At 40.0% G+C, this 18,274-nt stretch overlaps 1 protein-coding gene across 2 annotated transcripts; it reads right to left on the minus strand.

Moving 5' to 3' along the window:
- Positions 1-4,413: 4,413 nt before the first annotated feature.
- On the minus strand, positions 4,414-18,271 carry recql (RecQ helicase-like). 2 transcript variants are annotated; one of them, XM_056367352.1, is made up of 17 exons: positions 18,037-18,271; positions 17,786-17,840; positions 16,336-16,383; positions 15,413-15,649; positions 15,155-15,334; positions 14,890-14,996; positions 12,873-13,071; positions 12,603-12,769; positions 12,078-12,153; positions 11,811-11,959; positions 11,187-11,304; positions 10,944-11,082; positions 10,576-10,667; positions 10,244-10,460; positions 9,062-9,191; positions 7,503-7,633; positions 6,346-6,485 (listed from the first exon to the last, which is right to left on the minus strand). In XM_056367352.1, exons 1-16 carry the CDS (start codon positions 18,052-18,054, stop codon positions 7,541-7,543), a joined length of 2,025 nt encoding a protein of 674 aa, XP_056223327.1. In that variant the 5' UTR covers positions 18,055-18,271; the 3' UTR covers positions 6,346-6,485; positions 7,503-7,540. The 2 variants fall into 2 exon arrangements, with proteins under 2 accessions (XP_056223326.1, XP_056223327.1); XM_056367351.1 differs by lacking the exon at positions 7,503-7,633 and having other exon boundaries at positions 4,414-6,485; positions 18,037-18,252.
- Between the last annotated feature and the right edge of the window lie 3 nt (positions 18,272-18,274).

The following is an 18,274-nucleotide window of genomic DNA, read 5'->3' on the forward strand; positions in this document are numbered from 1 at the left end:
TTTGCCAGAAAGTCAGAATTACCCTAAAAAACCCTAAAAAACCACATGAATTTCACATCAGAATTTTAACATGTGAAAACATGTTAAAATCACCTGTGAAACATGTGGAACACATGTGCTGGCACATGGGAAACGTGGTTTTGGAACATTTTCATGGTGTAACATATGAAGCCCATGTAAATTCCTATGTGAAACATACAGGATTTCATGTAAAATTTAGGGGATTACATGGAAACTTTTGGGATTACATGTCAGATATGTGAGATTGTTGTTTGCATGTTTGTCAATAATCATATTACTGCATGTGTTGAAAATGTTATTGTGAAGCTGAAAATCTGCAGTATTTCTGACATGTTACAATGTGCGGTAACATGTTTTCCACATGGGATCTACATGTTGCAGCAAGTGGGCACATGTGGAAAACATGGGAAAATCATGTGTTTTTTCTGTTGTCTAAATGAAACTGGACCAAAATGTATAGTGGCACAAAAATGGTAAAAACAAAAATATATTTTTGGTGCCTATACTTTTCTTCATTTACTGCTCTGTTTTGTCTGTCTTGTCAGAAATAAGCCTCTGTTATTGCAGTGATATTGGGATGTTACAATGATCCACATGAGGCTTTGTGCCGTCACAGGAAGTTTACTTTGAATGAGGATTCAGCTGCATTTCATCCTAACAGAGATAACGAACCTCTCCTCCTGCTCGTACTCAGGTTCATGCTTGTTAAATGTATAAAAAAATTAAAAAAATAATAATAATATAAAATATAACACTTAACTGTCATTCCCCGCCGTTGGCTCATCTCACCGCTGCAGCTGTGGTCCGACACCAAAAAGTCTTCCCCCAGAAGCTGGTTTCACGTGGTGGTTTAGATGTGTGTTTCTGTCGTCTAGCACCATTTGAAATCAGTGTTCTTGGGGACAGGAAGACAGCTCCGGCAGTGAGTGAGCCCCAAGAGGACGAGCCCAGGACAGCCCTCCTCCTCCCCTCTCTCCACTAACAGATAACTGATTTCTTCTGATGCTTAGAGCCTGCTGCGCCCTTCTAGCACCATTTGAAATCGGTTATAAAACTGTGGATCAGTGCGTCTGTGAGTCTTAAGCTAAGCAACCAGAAGAAAGTCACTTCTTTCTCTTCCTGGAAGAGATAACTGCAGAGTTTGAAGAACACTCAGATGTTTTTGTTAACTTCTGCCATTCAAATGAAAACAACTTGACCTCAACTTCAATAAATCCATTTTATTTGTATTTATTGTAACAGTGAGCTTTTGTGTCGTTTGTGCTGCTGCAGTTAAGCTGACAGTTGTTCAGAGGGAGTGAAACAAATACACAGAAAACTGTTTTTATCTCCATGAAATGTTTCACATAAAGCAACAGGAGACTCTTCAGGAAAATGAACTACAGGTCAGACAATGTCGTTCTCTGTTGTTAATCCACAAATTAAAGAGGACTCATTTGTGACTATGGATACAAGGACAGTCAAAAGCAGAAGATCCCATAGTGACAGGAAATCAGAACATTAGGACTTTTAAATGTTCTGAATGAAAGTTGAAACAAAATAATGTATTTTAGAAAAAGAGGAAAAATGGCAGCAGAAGGCTGGGTCTGTGCTTGGCAGGAGTCTGGACTCACTCAGGACTGTTGTGGAGAGACGCATGCAATGTAAGATGGAGGCCATCTTGGACAATACCAACCATCCTCTCCACAACATTCTGGCAGGACAGAGAAGCAGCTACAGCAGCAAACGTCTCATCTCACTGCGCTGCAGAACAGAGAGGTTCAGGAGATCCTTTGTTCCCACTGCCATCAGGCTATACAACACCTCAGCCAAAGGATGTGGACTAATCTAATTATTATTGTTTATTTATTATTAACTGTTGTTATAATTATTATTATTATCAAAAATGAGCTAATGGACACATGAATTTCCCCTAGGGGATAGATAAAGTATCTATCTATCTATCTATCTTGATGACATTATTTAGTACATTCACATACAGCAGCAGCATCACAGGTAGCAGGCAGGATGGTGAGAACACAAGTAAAACAACACAGGAACAGCACCGTCTGGCCGATGTAGACGGGTACTGACACTGACAGGACTAATTGGGTAAAGGAAAAAGGGAGACTGTTTCTGGTCCAAAAGTCAAAATAATCTCTCTGAACACTTCTCGTCCACGTCATGAGGTCAAAGAAAGATGTGAAGGAGAATTTATAAGGAGTTAGAAAAAGAATCTGACTGCACTCCTTCTCTGACTATCGATGGCGTGGAGGCATAAAAAGGACAGAATACATTAATGAACAGTCAAATGACTTAAACAAGCTATTTAAAAATTACATGAATACCTCTATGTGCCTTGAATGGCCATAGTTACAGGACACACCGCTCTAACCTGTTAACCATGGCTCATAATAAGACTAGAGACAAATGTCAATACGCACACATGTATGAAAGGATGTAGTAAGCTGCTCTCCTCACAGCACCACCACACGTCTGCTTCACTTGTTGCTCTCACTAGGTTTGTTTTGCTACTTTGTCCACAATCTTAGAAGAGGAAGAAACATTAGAGATCTCTGGCTCTCTGCAGGTACGCAGCTCTGACAGGTGATGGTGCTGCAGACTAACCGCAGACTTACACCACCCTGCTGTCCTAAATACTCACTAGTACACCAAATGTGGATTAATGTATATAATAAAAATTTAACATAGATAATGAAAATAGCCCCAACAAATGGTTAATGGGGAGCGATGGTTTTAAAACATTCAGGAATGGCTGTTGTCATGTTTTGATTTGATCCAAAATCTTTGCAATAGAAATGTATTGATCCTGCCAACCTTCACACACAGGTGGTTATTAAACCTCCATATTTTCCTCTCCTGTGTTTTATTTGACGTGCTGATCCATAAGAAGATAAATCTGTGGTTTTAACAACCAAAAACCATCTCAGTGTAGTTTTACATCTCCTCTCTCAGGCTTCTCTCTGGAGCTCTAGTAACAACACGTGGGTGAGCCAATCAGAAGAGAAGAGGCTCTGAGCCTCTCTTCTGATTCCAGGTGGGTGGGGTTGGGGCATGGCTAAGGTTGGTCGCTGCTTTGTTGTGACATCACAAGGTTCCAGAAGTCCTGACGGCTGGTTTTTAAGGCTAATTTTCTGAATACAAGCTGTGTGCATTTCTCTGTGGACTGAGGCTTTGATACTTTCACAGTATTAATAAAGAACATAGACCTGCTTTAGAATCAAACTACACATGGACATCTACTTTTATATTATATGGCGCTTTAATAAAACGCTTTGCTTTTCCAAAAGCTTTGTCTAATCTTTGTTTCAGCTATAAAAGGCCACAACCTTTATTTTGGTGACTCAGTGATCTAAGACAGTGTTTCCACCCTGAGGATTGGGGCCCCCAAAGGGGTCACAAGATGGTTAAACCAAAGAGGAGCAAAGCAGAAATAAAATCTACTTTTTTGACATTGTAATTTTTTCAGTCTTTCCTCAGATCTTCGCTTTTTGCGTGGAGTTACTGGATAATTCCTCTTCAGGCCGGAAAATTACTCTGTGATAAAACTGGTCATAATCAGTAGAATTATGAAACCTATAAAGAGGGGTTGCAAGTAGACATGGATGAAATTGAATAAAAACAAACCCTTAGATCCGTAAAAACCTTATACTTTCACTGTAAATACCTTTATTTAGATTTTGAATGTTTAAAAAAAAAAACAAATTCAGAATATGATTGAAAAGATACATATATTCTGTGCAAATATATATATATATGTATACTGTATATATTCAAATGTGTCTGATAGCAGAACAAAATAACAAAACATTTTATTTAAAATGTAATTTTGATAGATGAACTGTCATGAATGTGTTTAAATATACATGTAAATGTTTTTCATCCTGCATTTTCTTCTGTAATGTCATGTGATTTACATGTGATATGATCTGTTAAACGTTGCTGTGTATTAACTGGCTGTACCGCTCTTGTTCTAATTGTTCGTGTTGTGTCATTTATTTTGGTTTCAACAACTGATTCACCACCTGACACAATAGGTAAAAATGTACCTTAGTTAACAGTGGCACATTTACAGTGATGCCGATTAATGTCCCTGAAGAAATAAACAAACAAGAGAGCATGTCTGGGGTCAGTTGTATGGCTGGTAATGAAGTTATCTTTTCAGGCAGCACTGTCCTTATCTACTGTTGTGTCTCATCTTTTGACTGTGATTTATCATCATTTTTAAAGATCATTTCTAATTACTTGCATATTAAATGTGTTTTCTCAAGGAGTCCCGTTCACCAACCTAATTTTTATCATCAAGCATGGAACTGTTGGAATGCTCTTTCACTCGATGGGGCCCCTTAATAAAGATTGTTTAGACTGAAAGGTAATACAGGTGAGACAATGTTTGCGTGTGTATAGTTTATTTTTATTCCAAGTTGTGATATGCAGACATGTTTTTTGAAGATAAAAACCAGGATAAGTGTCAGTGTAACTAATATAATATATTAATAATCAACTCAAAATATACAACAGATATAATATAACAAACAATCATAACTTAATTTTGAAGTTATAGCCAATAAAAAACAGATAGAATACAGTATTTTTCTGAACATTTACTGACATTACTGTTTCTTATCATAACAGTTGATCAAAATGTCACATAAAAGAAATATCAGTGCATTTCTACCTGGGAAACATCTGGAGAAACTAGTTGAACACACAGAAGGCCTGGAACAAAGTTCTTTTTTTTTACATAATAAATTCCTCACTTAATGGTGGGGTTTGGAAGATTTTGCCAACACTGTCCAGTAAATATAACTGAAGAGGTTCATCAAGCAGGTGACATGATAAATAAAGCATCATTGTCTGGGCCTCTATGAACTGAAAAAAAGAAAATCTGTTGCTTTCATAACATGCCTAAAGAAGCAAATATTTTTTCAACCTGTTATCTCAACAAATCTCGTTATCCCGGGATAACGAGATATTATCAGGAGAAAACTGTTTCTTTGTTATCCCAAGATAACTCTTCTTAATAATATCTCGTTATCTTGAATAACAAAACATTGTTTACTCCTGATAATATCTCCTTAACTCAAGATATTAATAAAACATTGTTTACTCCTGATAATATCTTGTTATCTCTGGTTAACGAGCTTTGTTATCTTGAGGTAACGGCATAAAAAAAATATTTGCAAGTATGGCCTTTCTCAGATTCTGTACATGCCCCACATAAGTTGATGTAAAAATATCTGCAGCAACAGTGGTGGAACCAGCTGAGTTCAGAACCCTTGTGCAGTTATATTTACAGGTCACTTTTCCTCAGTTAAAGAGACATCGGACCCTCACGTTGTTATTAGAGGTGATCTATAATGTTGATAAAACTGCACATCATCTTCACTTCCATAGCTTTGTATGACAAATTATCAGCTATCACCTACAAATCGAGGTCCAGAAATATACATTTATTAAGGCTCATTAATTGGCAACGAAACAGCTCAGGTATGAAACAAGGCACAGATTGTGTAATTATAACATCTTTAAAATGATGTTGATGGTGGTCTATGTTTTGGTTTGTGGGAAAATAATACAGTGGCTGGCTTGGCTGGATGAATGTCTGTCTGGAGTATTTCCTTTAATCTGACCATCAGATCAAAGGTGAGACCTACACAAAGTCTTAAAGACGTCACTGTGATGACAGTAGAATAGTAATTGTACAGTACACCTTTACACACAGTTGAGTGGTTTCCTCAGCTGACTGAACTGTGATGTCAGCGGTGAACCAGTTTCTGCCTGCTGCTCACACGTGTCCACAGGCTGCGGGCCGTCTGAGCGATGGTCACCCTGCGGGGCAGACGGAGGCTCTTCAGAGGCTCCCTGATGCATGCCAGCACTCCTGGCTCTGCAGGCTGCCCCAGGTATTCATGGGAAATGTAGTTTATTCTCCTCAGCTGTCTGCTGTAGTAGTTCCTCAGTTCACAGAGCTCCTCGGCTGCAGTCTCAGAGATGCCTGAGGCCTGGGATGGAGAGCTGGGCACGGTGTTGGCGAGGGGGGCACCGTCTGAGGTCTGAGAGGGAATGGCCTCCACTTCTGCGTTAGCACGGGGTTTCCTCCTCACTCTCTGAGGGGTGGTGGACTTTCTTTTGGAACAGTGTTTAACTGGATGTGATGGTGTTTTCTGACCGTTATTAACACCTATGTTATCTACTATGTTAATTTCAACATCAACCTCAACTACATGTTGTTTCATAATGGATCCTCTCTTATCCTCCTCTTTCTCTCCATGTCTGTCTGTCAGCTGTTCCTCTGTCCATTTGTCTGTCTGGCTGCCTGGCTTCAAGTCTCGTTTCCTGGACAGGTTCCTCTGTTCTTTAAATAGTTTCTGTTTGGGTTGTGGGGGACAGCTGTTGTCCATGACAACGGGGTCAAAGATTATATCATCCTCCTTCTCATTGGTTTCAAAAGCTGATGTATCCTGTAATCATGAAAACCAGGGTTAGTGAACAACAGGAGAAAAGTGAAGCATTAAATCATAATCCTGGAACAACCGAGAGGATGTTGATATGAAGACAGTTCAACATGTCACAATACTGCAGCCATATTAATCTTTTCTTATTGGTCTTGTAAAGCAACATATAGCTGAAATTAAATACTGTAACAGACATTCCTGAGCACTGACCATGTCAGCTAGCGCAATGAAATGTTAGTGAAAGTTAGCAATAGCATGCTCCTAAGTATGGACACTGGCACCAGAGACCATGAGTGACAGGCTTGGGCAATACTTGAATTTTCTATATTGTCAGTGAAACAGAATCATTTATCCTCCAAAATGTCTGTAAAGAGACAGACTGCCAGGCTGCTGTCTTCTTATCACTAAACTGAGCCATTGTTCTCTTTGTTAACACAAAATGGAGCAGACTAGTGAGCCATGCTGACCAGACAATCATGACAACTAACTAACTGGGTAAAATCATGGCTAAAAGTCTGACTGAAAAGTTTGCTGATTGCTGATTTGCTGATTTTCCAACAAAGGCCCTGTTCAGACCTGTTCAGACCTGGTATTAACATCCACCTCAGGTCATCTGATCACCAGTGGACAGCTCCAAGTTCCGATGTGAACACACTCAAGATACATTGAGGACTATATTCGAAAAACATGCAGCATTGTTAGTCTATGGTTACCAGCACACAGTGTCACCAGGAAGAGACAGAATAATCCATATAAAACAGCCAGTAGAGGTTGTGGTGGAGGTTGTGTATTGCCCAAGCCTGCTGGTTAGGAATGATTAGATGATATCATGCTTATAATTATTATTATACAACTTATAAAGCTTTTTTTTATTAATTATTAATGAAATAAAAACAGATTCTCAGTGTTCAACCCTCCAACACCCAGACAGTCTGATCCCAATGTAATGAATGAAGCACAGGTCTGGACAGGGCCATGCCAAAAGAAGCAGTAGTGAGCAGAAGAAAGAATGATGGACTGTACTTTTCCAGCTTGTCCTCTCAGTGGGGTGGGGGGGGGGACTAGGGGAAGTCTGTCTTCACTTTCTTGGACACAGGGGCATCTCCAGCACTTTGACCTGATCTCTTTCCCTCTTTGGTTTTGGCAGCTTTTACCTGCAGGTCATTAACAACAGTCTTTTACCTGAGAGGGTTCACACCTACATGGAGTGGATGAGGGACACTAGAGGGGAGGACATGAGACAACCACACTGACCAATTCCTCCACTAATGCTCATAATGGTGAGGCATTCAAAACGTTTGGGTAAAATGGAATATATATCAAAGGGAATGGTGATTATTTATTTTCCTCTGCACCCCTCATATTGTTGCCTCACATATTTAAAACAGCTGGGACAGTCATAGCAGCAAAACAGAAAATCAAAAATGTGTGTTTTAGATCAGTAGTGGATTCTACATGAACTACAATATTTTAATCTACTATTAGAATACTAATGATCATTATCAGCAGCTAAGTGGTGATGCTGTGAATGGAAGAGTCAGATCTTGGAAATAAAAACACACAACTCCAGTCATCACTATGTGAAGAACGGACTGTGGTATAGACTGAGTGATTATCAGTGTACAGAGTAAAAGTGACAACATTCAACTTGAATTCAAATGACTTACCTCTGTGAACTTTTAGAGACAATTAGAAAATGTGTGAGAACAAATTTAAGTGATGTGGAGGAAAGACACATCAGCCACACATTGGAAGAAGAAGAAAGTGATTAGAGAGACTTCACAGTCAACAGAGAGGAAGAAAAAACACATGACTAAACAAACACAGGAGATACAGGGAAAAAAAGGCATGAGAAACTGGAGTGGTAACGTTTTGCTTGTCAAAGAAATTGTTCAAGTATATGAGAAGAGAAGAGCCGATGAGTTCACTTATCAAAAAAACATTATTATAATTTTTTGTCAAGTAATGTCAAGTTGTCTGTTTTGGAGACTGTAGACTGTGCTTGCTTTAAACCTCCAGCATCAGTTGAACGCAACTTAAGATTTTATATCACTTTGTGTAAAACTGTTTTGCAAATTCTTGCAGGTCGAGCAGCTCAGTTGGTTGAGCATCCGCCCCATATGCAGGGGCTAAGGTCCTCGCTGCAGCTGGCCCCGGTTCCAGTCCCGCATCGGACAGCCCTTTGCTGCATGTCATTCCCCCTCTCTCTGCCTCCCCATTTCCTGTCTCTCTCTACTGCACTGTCAATAAAGGCATAAAAGGCCCAAAAAAATAATAAAATAATAATAAAAAATCAATACCACCATTATTTCAAACTTTTACTTCGATTACGATTAAGAATCAATTACTTTGCTGCTTATCGGGTCGCTCTCTTTTTTTTGAGCCATGCACTCTTCATATTCAGCAGTGTGATTGTGTCTAAAAGTAACGAAGGATAATGAAAATATATTTAAAGTCGTTTCATTTTGACCAAAGGTGAACTTGAATTCCTTGATTACACCTACATATGATGCAGAATATGCTCACCGCAGTGGAGCATCTATTTGACTGTTTTGTGATGTATCACTGTGGACTGAACTCACCCCAGCAGATCCAGATTCTGTTGTCCTCATCTTCATGCTGAGTGTGTGAGTCTGGCTCTTCAGCAAAGGAGCTTTGCGGCCCAGCTTCATGTAGAAGTAGGTGGTGTACGGAGTGAAGCTGAAATCCTCTCTGAGGTCAACACACACGAACCAGACAGGAAGAGTTACTCATGTCAGACAGAGTCTAAACTTCCCCAAAATGTGCTCTTATCAACATGGTGAGGGGCGACAATTCAATTCAATGGTGCTTTACTGGTATTAAAAAAAAGAAAAAGAAAAAAGAAAACAAAGAAAAACAATACAATTTCCAAAAAACAAAATGCAAGATGGATATGCATGTATTAATTATATATTTACAGTATATTACATATTTTTGAGTGTGTGTGTGTGTGTGTGTGTAGGTAATTCACTGTCCCTCAGGTTGTGGGGCAGCTTGATATATATATTGGACAGATCTGCCCTGTCTCCTTCTCCTGGGAGTATTTTTAATGTTGAGGTGTGTTTTAATTTATTAAAATTAAAATTACAGAATTAAACTCGTTATTTCATTGAATGTTTTACATGGAAGTTCATCTCTGTCGAACAGTGACCACATGTGTTTTCATTTGGGTTGCCATGATATTTTGTGTTGTGTTGTCTTTGTTCTGTTTGAGCGCAGTGCTGTTGAGAGACTGGTCAATGTGTTTTAGAGAGGGCAGTTAGTCCCAGCACAGACTGGCATAGGGGGCTCTTTTCAGGGCTCGGTTCTTGGGATTGGAGCACTGATTTAAGATGCTTAAAAAATGTGAGCGCTCTCTTTTGAATGTTAATTATCAGCGGGTATCTGCCAAGTTCTGCTCCACAGGCATTTGTTGGTGTTCTTCTTTGTATGTGTAAAATGTAGCAGAATTCAGCATGTTATGATTCTGTTAGCTGTTTATTCCAGCGGGTAAAGATGTGATGACTGAGTGGACTCCATACTTCCCTACCTACACTCTGACTGTCACCGGTGCAGAGGCATCAAAACAGGAAATTAGTCAACACTGCCACTGGTAGCCAATTAACTGCGCCAATAATGTAACAGTCAAGTCGGTGGTAAGATCAAAACAAAGATCCATACATCTGATAAATTTAAAACAGTTGAAACAATGAACAATGTATAAAGTCTAATAAATGACTACAAACAAGAGAAGATGATGTCACCTGAGGTATTCCTGCAGCAGCAGACGCACAATCACAGCTTCAGCCTGCAGCCGAGACAGTGTGGTGGTCTGAATCATCTTCCTGCGCTTGGCGGGGCCTTTCCCCATCCACGCCTCCACCAGCTTCAGAGGAGTCAGCTTCTCATCCATGGATCCTGCCAGTTCCAGGATCTGCACCACCTGCCTGGCATGCTGGGTAATGTCCACAGTAGTGTAGTCTGGAAGAGTGGAGACGAGATGATCACTAGGATGTCTTATCAACATGAAACAAAACAGATGGTTCAATCAAATCATGTTCGAACATACCACCCACCCACACACACACACACACACCTTTTGCATGGCGACAAGTGTCACACATCTGGTTGCATCCTTCATCGTCCCACACCTCATCAAAATGAACAGCCATGAGAGAGCGCCGACACCTTCACACAGCAAACATGAGACTCAAGAGTTCAAGTCATGCTGTGAAAGAATTGAGGGTGTGAGGGTGTGTGTGTGTGTGTATGTCTATGGGGGGTGAGAGGAATTATCAAAGTACCACATGCATGTAAGTTTGTTTGTGTACTTGTATGTTAGATACAAGCCCATACAACACTGCACTCATGTAATATTAATAATAATAATAATAAGTAGGGGTACCTGTGTGTGTGTGTGTGTGTGTCTGTGTGTGTGTGTGTGTGTGTGTGTGTGTCTGTTACCTGTCAATATTCTGGCAGTAGTCCACCATCTTCAGCAGCTTCTGTTGACCTACGTTCTCCATGACCACCATGGTGCTGATCCTGAAGATGTCAGAGAAGCCAAAGTAGACGATGCAGTCCGCTGGATGGTCATCTCGTCCTGGAGACACAGACAGAGGAAAATTTGATGAGGTATAAAATCAAAAATACCAAGGCAGTATACTCTGGTATGCTGTCCTGATAACAATGACAAACTGTGTCTACCTGCTCGTCCGCTCTCTTGGTAGTAGTTCTCGATGGACTTGCTGATGGTGTGGTGGATGACAAACCTGACGTCAGGCTTGTCGATGCCCATGCCAAACGCCACAGTGGCTACAACCACCTGGAGGACAATCCCAATCACATACTGACATGTTCAAGTAACGTCTACAAGAGCAGTATTTATTTTTTACCCTTCAATTTCTTTATACCATACAGATGCACATGTAGCCCTCACTTTCCCTTAAGCTTTCAGCTCTATTTTGTTGTTGGTGAATGCTGTTCACATGTGAATCGATAAGTTGATCAATAGTAATTAATCAGTTCATGAATTTACTGTAAAAACTGAAACTAGCATCACCTCCTCGTGGTTGTCTGCCTCCTCCACTCAGACTAGTTTCAGGTTACATCCATGTTTATCCAGAGTCAAATAAAATACGAACCATTTGTTTGAAATTTTATCAAAATTTCTAAGTGAAGTCTTGAGTTATGGCTAAAAATATTTTGTGAAGGCACCATGACCTTGACCTTTGACCACCAAAAGCTAATCAGTTCATCCTTGAGTCCAAGTGTGTGAATGTTTGTGCCACCAGTACAAACAATACCGGTCTGTGTGTCACACTCAAATACCCTGATTTTGTTGGAGGTCCACTTGCGGTGAACCCGGGACTTGTCGTCAGGGTCCATGTTAGCGTGGTAAGGATAGGCCAGAATGTCCCTCTTCTGGAGTTCAGAGGACACAGACTCTGCATCCTTCTGAGAGAACACATACACAATCCCTGTGACAAACAAAACACACACACACAAACACATCAGGTAATATACAGTGTGAAAATAAACAGTTCAAATAACATATTAAGTCAAATCTAAAAATGAATTATAATTGCTTTTCAGTACCCGATTGGTCCTTGTATCTGCTGTTGATCAGGGAGGCGACATCACTTATTGATGCATCAGAATCTTTAATACGAACCTGAGGAGAATCAGACTGTTAGTGACACTGTTGTGAGACTGCATGAGACTGACTTGTTTAGTTGGTTTAGTCTGACAGATGTGGACAAGTATCCAATGCTGTCGTTTTGGACTTGCCAAGAAAGTTGCAAGCCGGTTTTAATAGTGAACTGGAATGAACTGAGGCTCATGGCTGTTATACAGTTTCATAATCAAACTGAAGTTCAGGCAATTATAGTAAAGGGCTAAACATGCAAAAACACCCTTAACTGTCACGTTTCGTGAGCTGGTGCAAACACGGCAGATGATTTTAAAAAGGTCAAACACGTGTGTGTGTGTGTGTGTGTGTGTGTGTGTGTGTGCTGAGCAGGTGGAAGTATGTACGGAGAAACATTTGGTGTTTGTGTGTACGTTTGTCTGTACTGCAGGTGGATGAGGTGTGTGAGTGAGTGCAGTTGCCATGGTGACCACCTCATAGTAGAGATTGGTTCGGTTGAAGGATGAGGTGAGTGTGATTGGCTGTGACACACACAGGATCTTCTCACAGTCCTTGAGGACGCTGCTGGTTGCCGTGGCTGTGAGGCCCAGGAGCGGCACTTTGGGGAACTGTCTCTTCAGGATGCCCAGCAGTTTATAATCTACACAGTAACACAGCAACACACACACACACACACACAGACATTTAAGATCTGAAGTTGATCTGATGTTAGGCTTTCTTGGAAAGTAAAGAGGACCCCTGACCTGGTCTGAAGTCATGTCCCCACTGGCTGCAGCAGTGCACCTCGTCCACAGCGATGCGACTCAGCAGGTTTGCATTGTAGCCTTTCTCCAGACGAGACATGAGCAGCTTGCTCTTGGCAATCTTCTCTGGAGTCACGTACACCAGCTTGAAAGGGGCTTTCGGATCTGTCATTCCAGCCATGACTGTCTTAGCGTGCTCCTAAAAACATTATGTCATTTTTTATTTTTTACCTGTTTCTCACATGAGAGCAGACAGTTCACCATTTTGACTTACACAAAGAGATTTTGTTTGTTTTAAGCAGGAAAAATTGCTTTTCTGATCTCCTTCATTTACACTTATGTTTCATAACAGTAGATATAATCAACATAATTCAGTCTGTGTCAGGTGACCCCACAACATTGTTGGGTCTCTCAGCTACACTTTTTATGGGGCCCACTATAAAGCCATACAACCAAACACAGACAACCGATTGATTCAGTAACAGCTTTTGATTAATAGTCTGATGTAAACAGGAAGACAGACAACAAACACACAAACATGCAAAACAGCCTGCAATACAACTGCATGTCTTATAATACAGGTTCATTCTCACATTCCACATTAAGATTAACTAAGGCAAGTTACTGAGCGTATATGTAAATGTAGAAAAATATATGCATATTTTTAAAAGAAAACACTGTAGACTGTACACATGTAGCCCTCACCTTCCTTTAAGTTTTCAGCTCTATTTTGTTGTTAGTGGATGCTATTTACATGTGAATCAATAAGTTGATCAACAGTAATTAATCAGTTCATGAACTTACTGTAAAAAATGAATTTCAGAAATAAAGCACAACATGAAACTAGAATCACCTCCTCGTGGTTTTCTGCCTCCTCCACTCAGACTAGTTTCAGGTTACATCCCTAATTTATCCAGTCACATACATATGAACCATTTGTGTGAAATTTTGTCATAATTGCTGTGTGAAGTCTTGAGCAATGGCTAAAAAGCGTTTTTGTTACATCACAGTGACCTTTGACCTTTGACCACCAAAATCTAAAGAGTTCATCCTTGAGACCTAGTGAATGTTTGTGCCAAATCTGAAGAAGTTCGATCAACGTGTTTCTGAGATATCGTGTCCACGAGAATGGGATGGACAGAAATATCAAAAACAAAATGCCTCTGGCTCTGACTGTTGCCGGCGCAGAGGAATCAAATTTTTTTGCGATGCAACAGTGTCCAATTAACAATAAACATGAATGATATGTAAAACAGTGGGACACCTGAGGGATTTTACTGATTTATTGCAAAGCCTCCTAAAATAACACTGTCCATTAGTTAGAATCCTGCACAGCTGCATGACCCACAGGCAGCAAGACAAGATTAGCACTTCATCAATCAGCTATTACAACACACACTCTGTACAGACTGTTTTTATCATTGTGTGCAAGAAACAATGACTGTAAAAGTAATAGTACGTCGCTACAGAGTCAAAGCTGCCGGCGTGTAATCTGTGCAGCTCTGAATGTTTATTTCTCAACATAATCATAATAAGTGAATAAAATAAAAAAGATTCTTTAAAGGTTCACTTCACTGAAATTATAAAATACTTACTCTCATTTGCCTCAAATTGTATCTAGGTCAGATAAGATCTGTTTTACTTCGCCAAGTCTGAGGAATCTGTCTGAGTGATTAGATCACTAATGCGTCACACCTGAACTTAACGCTGTCCACTTATGCGGTGAACGCGACGGTGAACAAAAACAGCAAAGCTGCGGGTTGGACGGCTAAACAATTAGATGAAAATCACTGTAAAGCCAAGAGCAGCTGCAGATAATTTTCTGCAGGTCATCATAACCAGCCATTTCTTTTACATTGTTATTTTAGTCACTTTTAAAGCATTAAACAGCCACATACAGTACCATGGAAATAAAAAAAACACTGTTGACACTGACAGTGTGTCTGTGGATTATGACCTTTGTGTAGTTGCTGAGCAACATAAAAAAGGTGAAAGATGAGTTGAAGTGAGTTGTTACCTTGCTGCTGGATGCATTCAGCATGACAGCTGACACATCGATTGACTTGAGGTACATGATCTGGTCCTCCATCAGGGACACCAAGGGAGTGACAACCAGTGTAAAACCTGGCACACACACACACACGGTTACAGAAGAACAGATGAGTCAATAAGAATGTAAGTACTCACAGAACAAACAGAATAAGTTTATGAGCTGTAAGTGGTGCGTGAGCATGAGCAGTGTAAGGACAGGGCTCCAACACTGTGTGTACAGCTCAGTGTACCCTTTGAGCAGACTGCAGGCAGCTGGTAGCAGAGGCTTTTCCCTCTTCCTGTAGGCATAACCAGGAAGAGATCTTTGCCTGACAGGCTCAGATTGATGGCCCTTAGCTGCAGTGGTCTGAACTTGGACAGATGGAATGAGTCCTTCAGTTGCTGCTCCACTTCTTTAGACCATGAAAAATCTACCAAACATGAAGAGATTAAGGAGATTAACACACAGACCGACTGACTCTCAATGTGTAGCCACATGTGAACAGTACCTGCTCCATCATAGCGCTGCATCTCCTGCTTGCTCATTACAGGATCAGCTCTGGATGACTTTAAGGACGCAGAGGATGAGGATGATGATGGCTTCGCAGCGTCACAGGCCTCCTCCAACCTCTGCAGCAGTGCATTCTTACGAGAGGTCAGCTCAGTCTGCTTCTGCAGCAGTTCTGTGATCTGCAGCTCCACCAACTCTAGCTCAGTCTCCACCGAGTCCAGCTCTGCCTGCACATCTGCAGAGGTGGAAACACACCAGGAACACTGTCAGCAGGCTAAATCAAACCAGTTATCTGCTGAGTCTTATAGGGATTTATAAATTGACAAAGACTCTGTCTAGTACATTCCTACCTCCAACTGCTTTCCAACTGACTTGGGGAGGGGGGGGGTATATAACATAGGTTCATTAGTTGTTGTGAAATGTCCAACCGACCCAGACAGACTGACATAGAGCTCTGTCGCTAGCATGGCTAACAGGCAAGTTTTGAAGTTTGAAGTACAGTGGTTGTACAGGGCCTAGCATGAAGTTTTAAATTAGGACACAGTGATTTTAGCAGAGTACGTGTGCAGCAGGTTTCACTCACTAGACTCACTGGAGGATACTGTCAGGTCTCACACATGCACAGGTACTAATCCTCTGAAGCTCACACATCTCCAGCTAATGATCTCTTTCTCTTCGCACCTCCCATAATGTCCCTTTGGGGATGTGGCAGAGTTATCTGATGATGTCAACCTGCTCTCAAATAAAAACAACTGCAGGAGTAACACTGAAGATCCTGTGACTGCATCCTAGCACTGTTGCAGTGTTTGGTCTTTAATGACCTTAAGCTCATATATTGTGCAAATGAAACTGATGCAAAGTCCAGTCACTAAATATGTCAATGGTTTGTTTTTGGATTCTTCGACTGAAGATCAGACTTACCATCATTTCCACCACTAAGATCCATATTCGTCAGATTGATGTGATTCTCTGTAAAACAGAAAAACATGTCCAACAAGCTCAGTTTTGAACTACTGTTAACTTTTAACCTTTAATTCCCATTTCAGAAATGCAATGCTTCTGACTGACCTGTACTTTTAGGTTTGTACCTCTCATGTACTACTCTTATGATAATTAAGTCTGAACAATTCATCAAAATATCAAAATCTCAATATGGCCATCCAAGTGCAATAACCAAAAAAAATTACCAGCAACAATCATAATCATCATTTTTGTATTTTTTAATGAAGTGAAAAATAAAAAGCACCATTCCCACTAAAATCCTGACTCATATCTCAGTCACAGTATCTGTCAAAATTAATCACATTATATATTTTTTTCTTGCATATCTTTCAGCCCTAATGATAACATATGGTATTATGATCATATAATCATTGTGATAACATATGAGAGGCAACTTACCTGATTGCACTTTTATCACTGGTGCTCATATAATTTTGTTATTCTTTGTTTATGTGAGTTAATAACCGCCTTCTGCTTTTTATTTACTGTTTTACATTCAATTAGTTGATTAAATGAAGTTAAATTTTACAGTATTCATATTCATTATTCGATAAATGATTGAAAATAGGCTGTTTTTGTTAAGTGTGTTTTTTTATTGAACTAGAACATGAGATAAATAAACAGAAGATAAAACAATAAATACAGATAAAACTTAAAACTACTAACTAGATCACACGAAACAAACCAAATAATGAACATAAACATATAACATTACAATATCAATCAGGCTTGACAACCTAAATAAGATACTACAGGATAAAATACATAAATAAGAAACCAAAACAAAACAAACGCAAAATAATTTCGTTTCTGTATCACTTTTTTTTTGGCTTGATATAATTACAACCAGCCTTCTACTTCAATATCCCATTTGAAGTAACCCACATCTATTTTTCTAAATGGGTATTGTAATTTTCCACCACTGACAGGTCACCTATAAAGGAGCAGTCTTTCAGAACAAATGTAACGAAAGTTCAAATTCAGGATACTTTTACTAAACAATGTAAAATGAGGTTAAAGTGACGTTAAATGCCACACTTAGTTTCATAAGCTACATAGTTACGTTGAAAGCATCATAACGTAAGCTAACTTAACTAGGACACGCCAGCGTTGCACCTGTCTCATCACACAGGCAGAAGTTAATTACCGTTAGCTGTTAGCTTGTTTGAGGATGTTTTACCCAACCCCGGATACAGGAGCACTGTATTCAAACAGTCTGTCTCTCTCTCTCTCTCTCTCTCTCTCCCATGTCACTGTCTTCCTCACTGCTGTGTTCCACCGAAGAACTATCCCGCTCTGGTGTGGGCTAAATTAGTAGTAATACGTCCGGGGTAAATCTTTGAAAAAGGCTATAATACAACTGACTCACCATTCAGCAACTCCGTCCAGGCCCCTTTCTTGTTGTTTGAACTCCTCAACGGTTGCTATAGACAGACCGCGCCGGGAGAAAAAAAAAAAAATACTATTAACAATAAGTTAAGATTTTGCCCTAAATCAAGCCTGCCAGGCTGCCTACAAATTTCGCCCCTTGCTGCAGGATTGAGACACCTGTATAAACCGTGGTCTGCCTTTAAAGTATATCATCGGTAGAGTTTATGCAATCAATGGTTTATACGTTACCTTGGAGGCCTGGATCATAGCAGAATATCCTGCTAACTCAAGCCCTGGTCAGCGCTGCCTAACAGAGTAAACTCAGGACAAAATTGTGCTCCACATTTATGTTGATGCATTCAAAAAACATATACATAGGAAATTAATAATACATTTAAATACTCGAAATATTCCTCTTTTTAGTTAATATTCTTGGTATATATACTCACATGTGATATACCAGTAGAGTAGATGTACTATATATGTA

The sequence above is a fragment of the Seriola aureovittata genome, chromosome 22 (assembly GCF_021018895.1).
Source record: "Seriola aureovittata isolate HTS-2021-v1 ecotype China chromosome 22, ASM2101889v1, whole genome shotgun sequence".
Taxonomy (NCBI): domain Eukaryota; kingdom Metazoa; phylum Chordata; class Actinopteri; order Carangiformes; family Carangidae; genus Seriola; species Seriola aureovittata.

Coding starts and splice junctions, on each gene's coding strand:
- recql (XM_056367351.1), bottom strand. Junction 11,083..11,186: donor CCAAGAGAGCGGACGAGCAG/GTAGACACAGTT, acceptor CTGTGTCTCCAG/GACGAGATGACCATCCAGCG. Junction 6,486..9,061: donor CAGAATCTGGATCTGCTGGG/GTGAGTTCAGTC, acceptor TCATGATTACAG/GATACATCAGCTTTTGAAAC.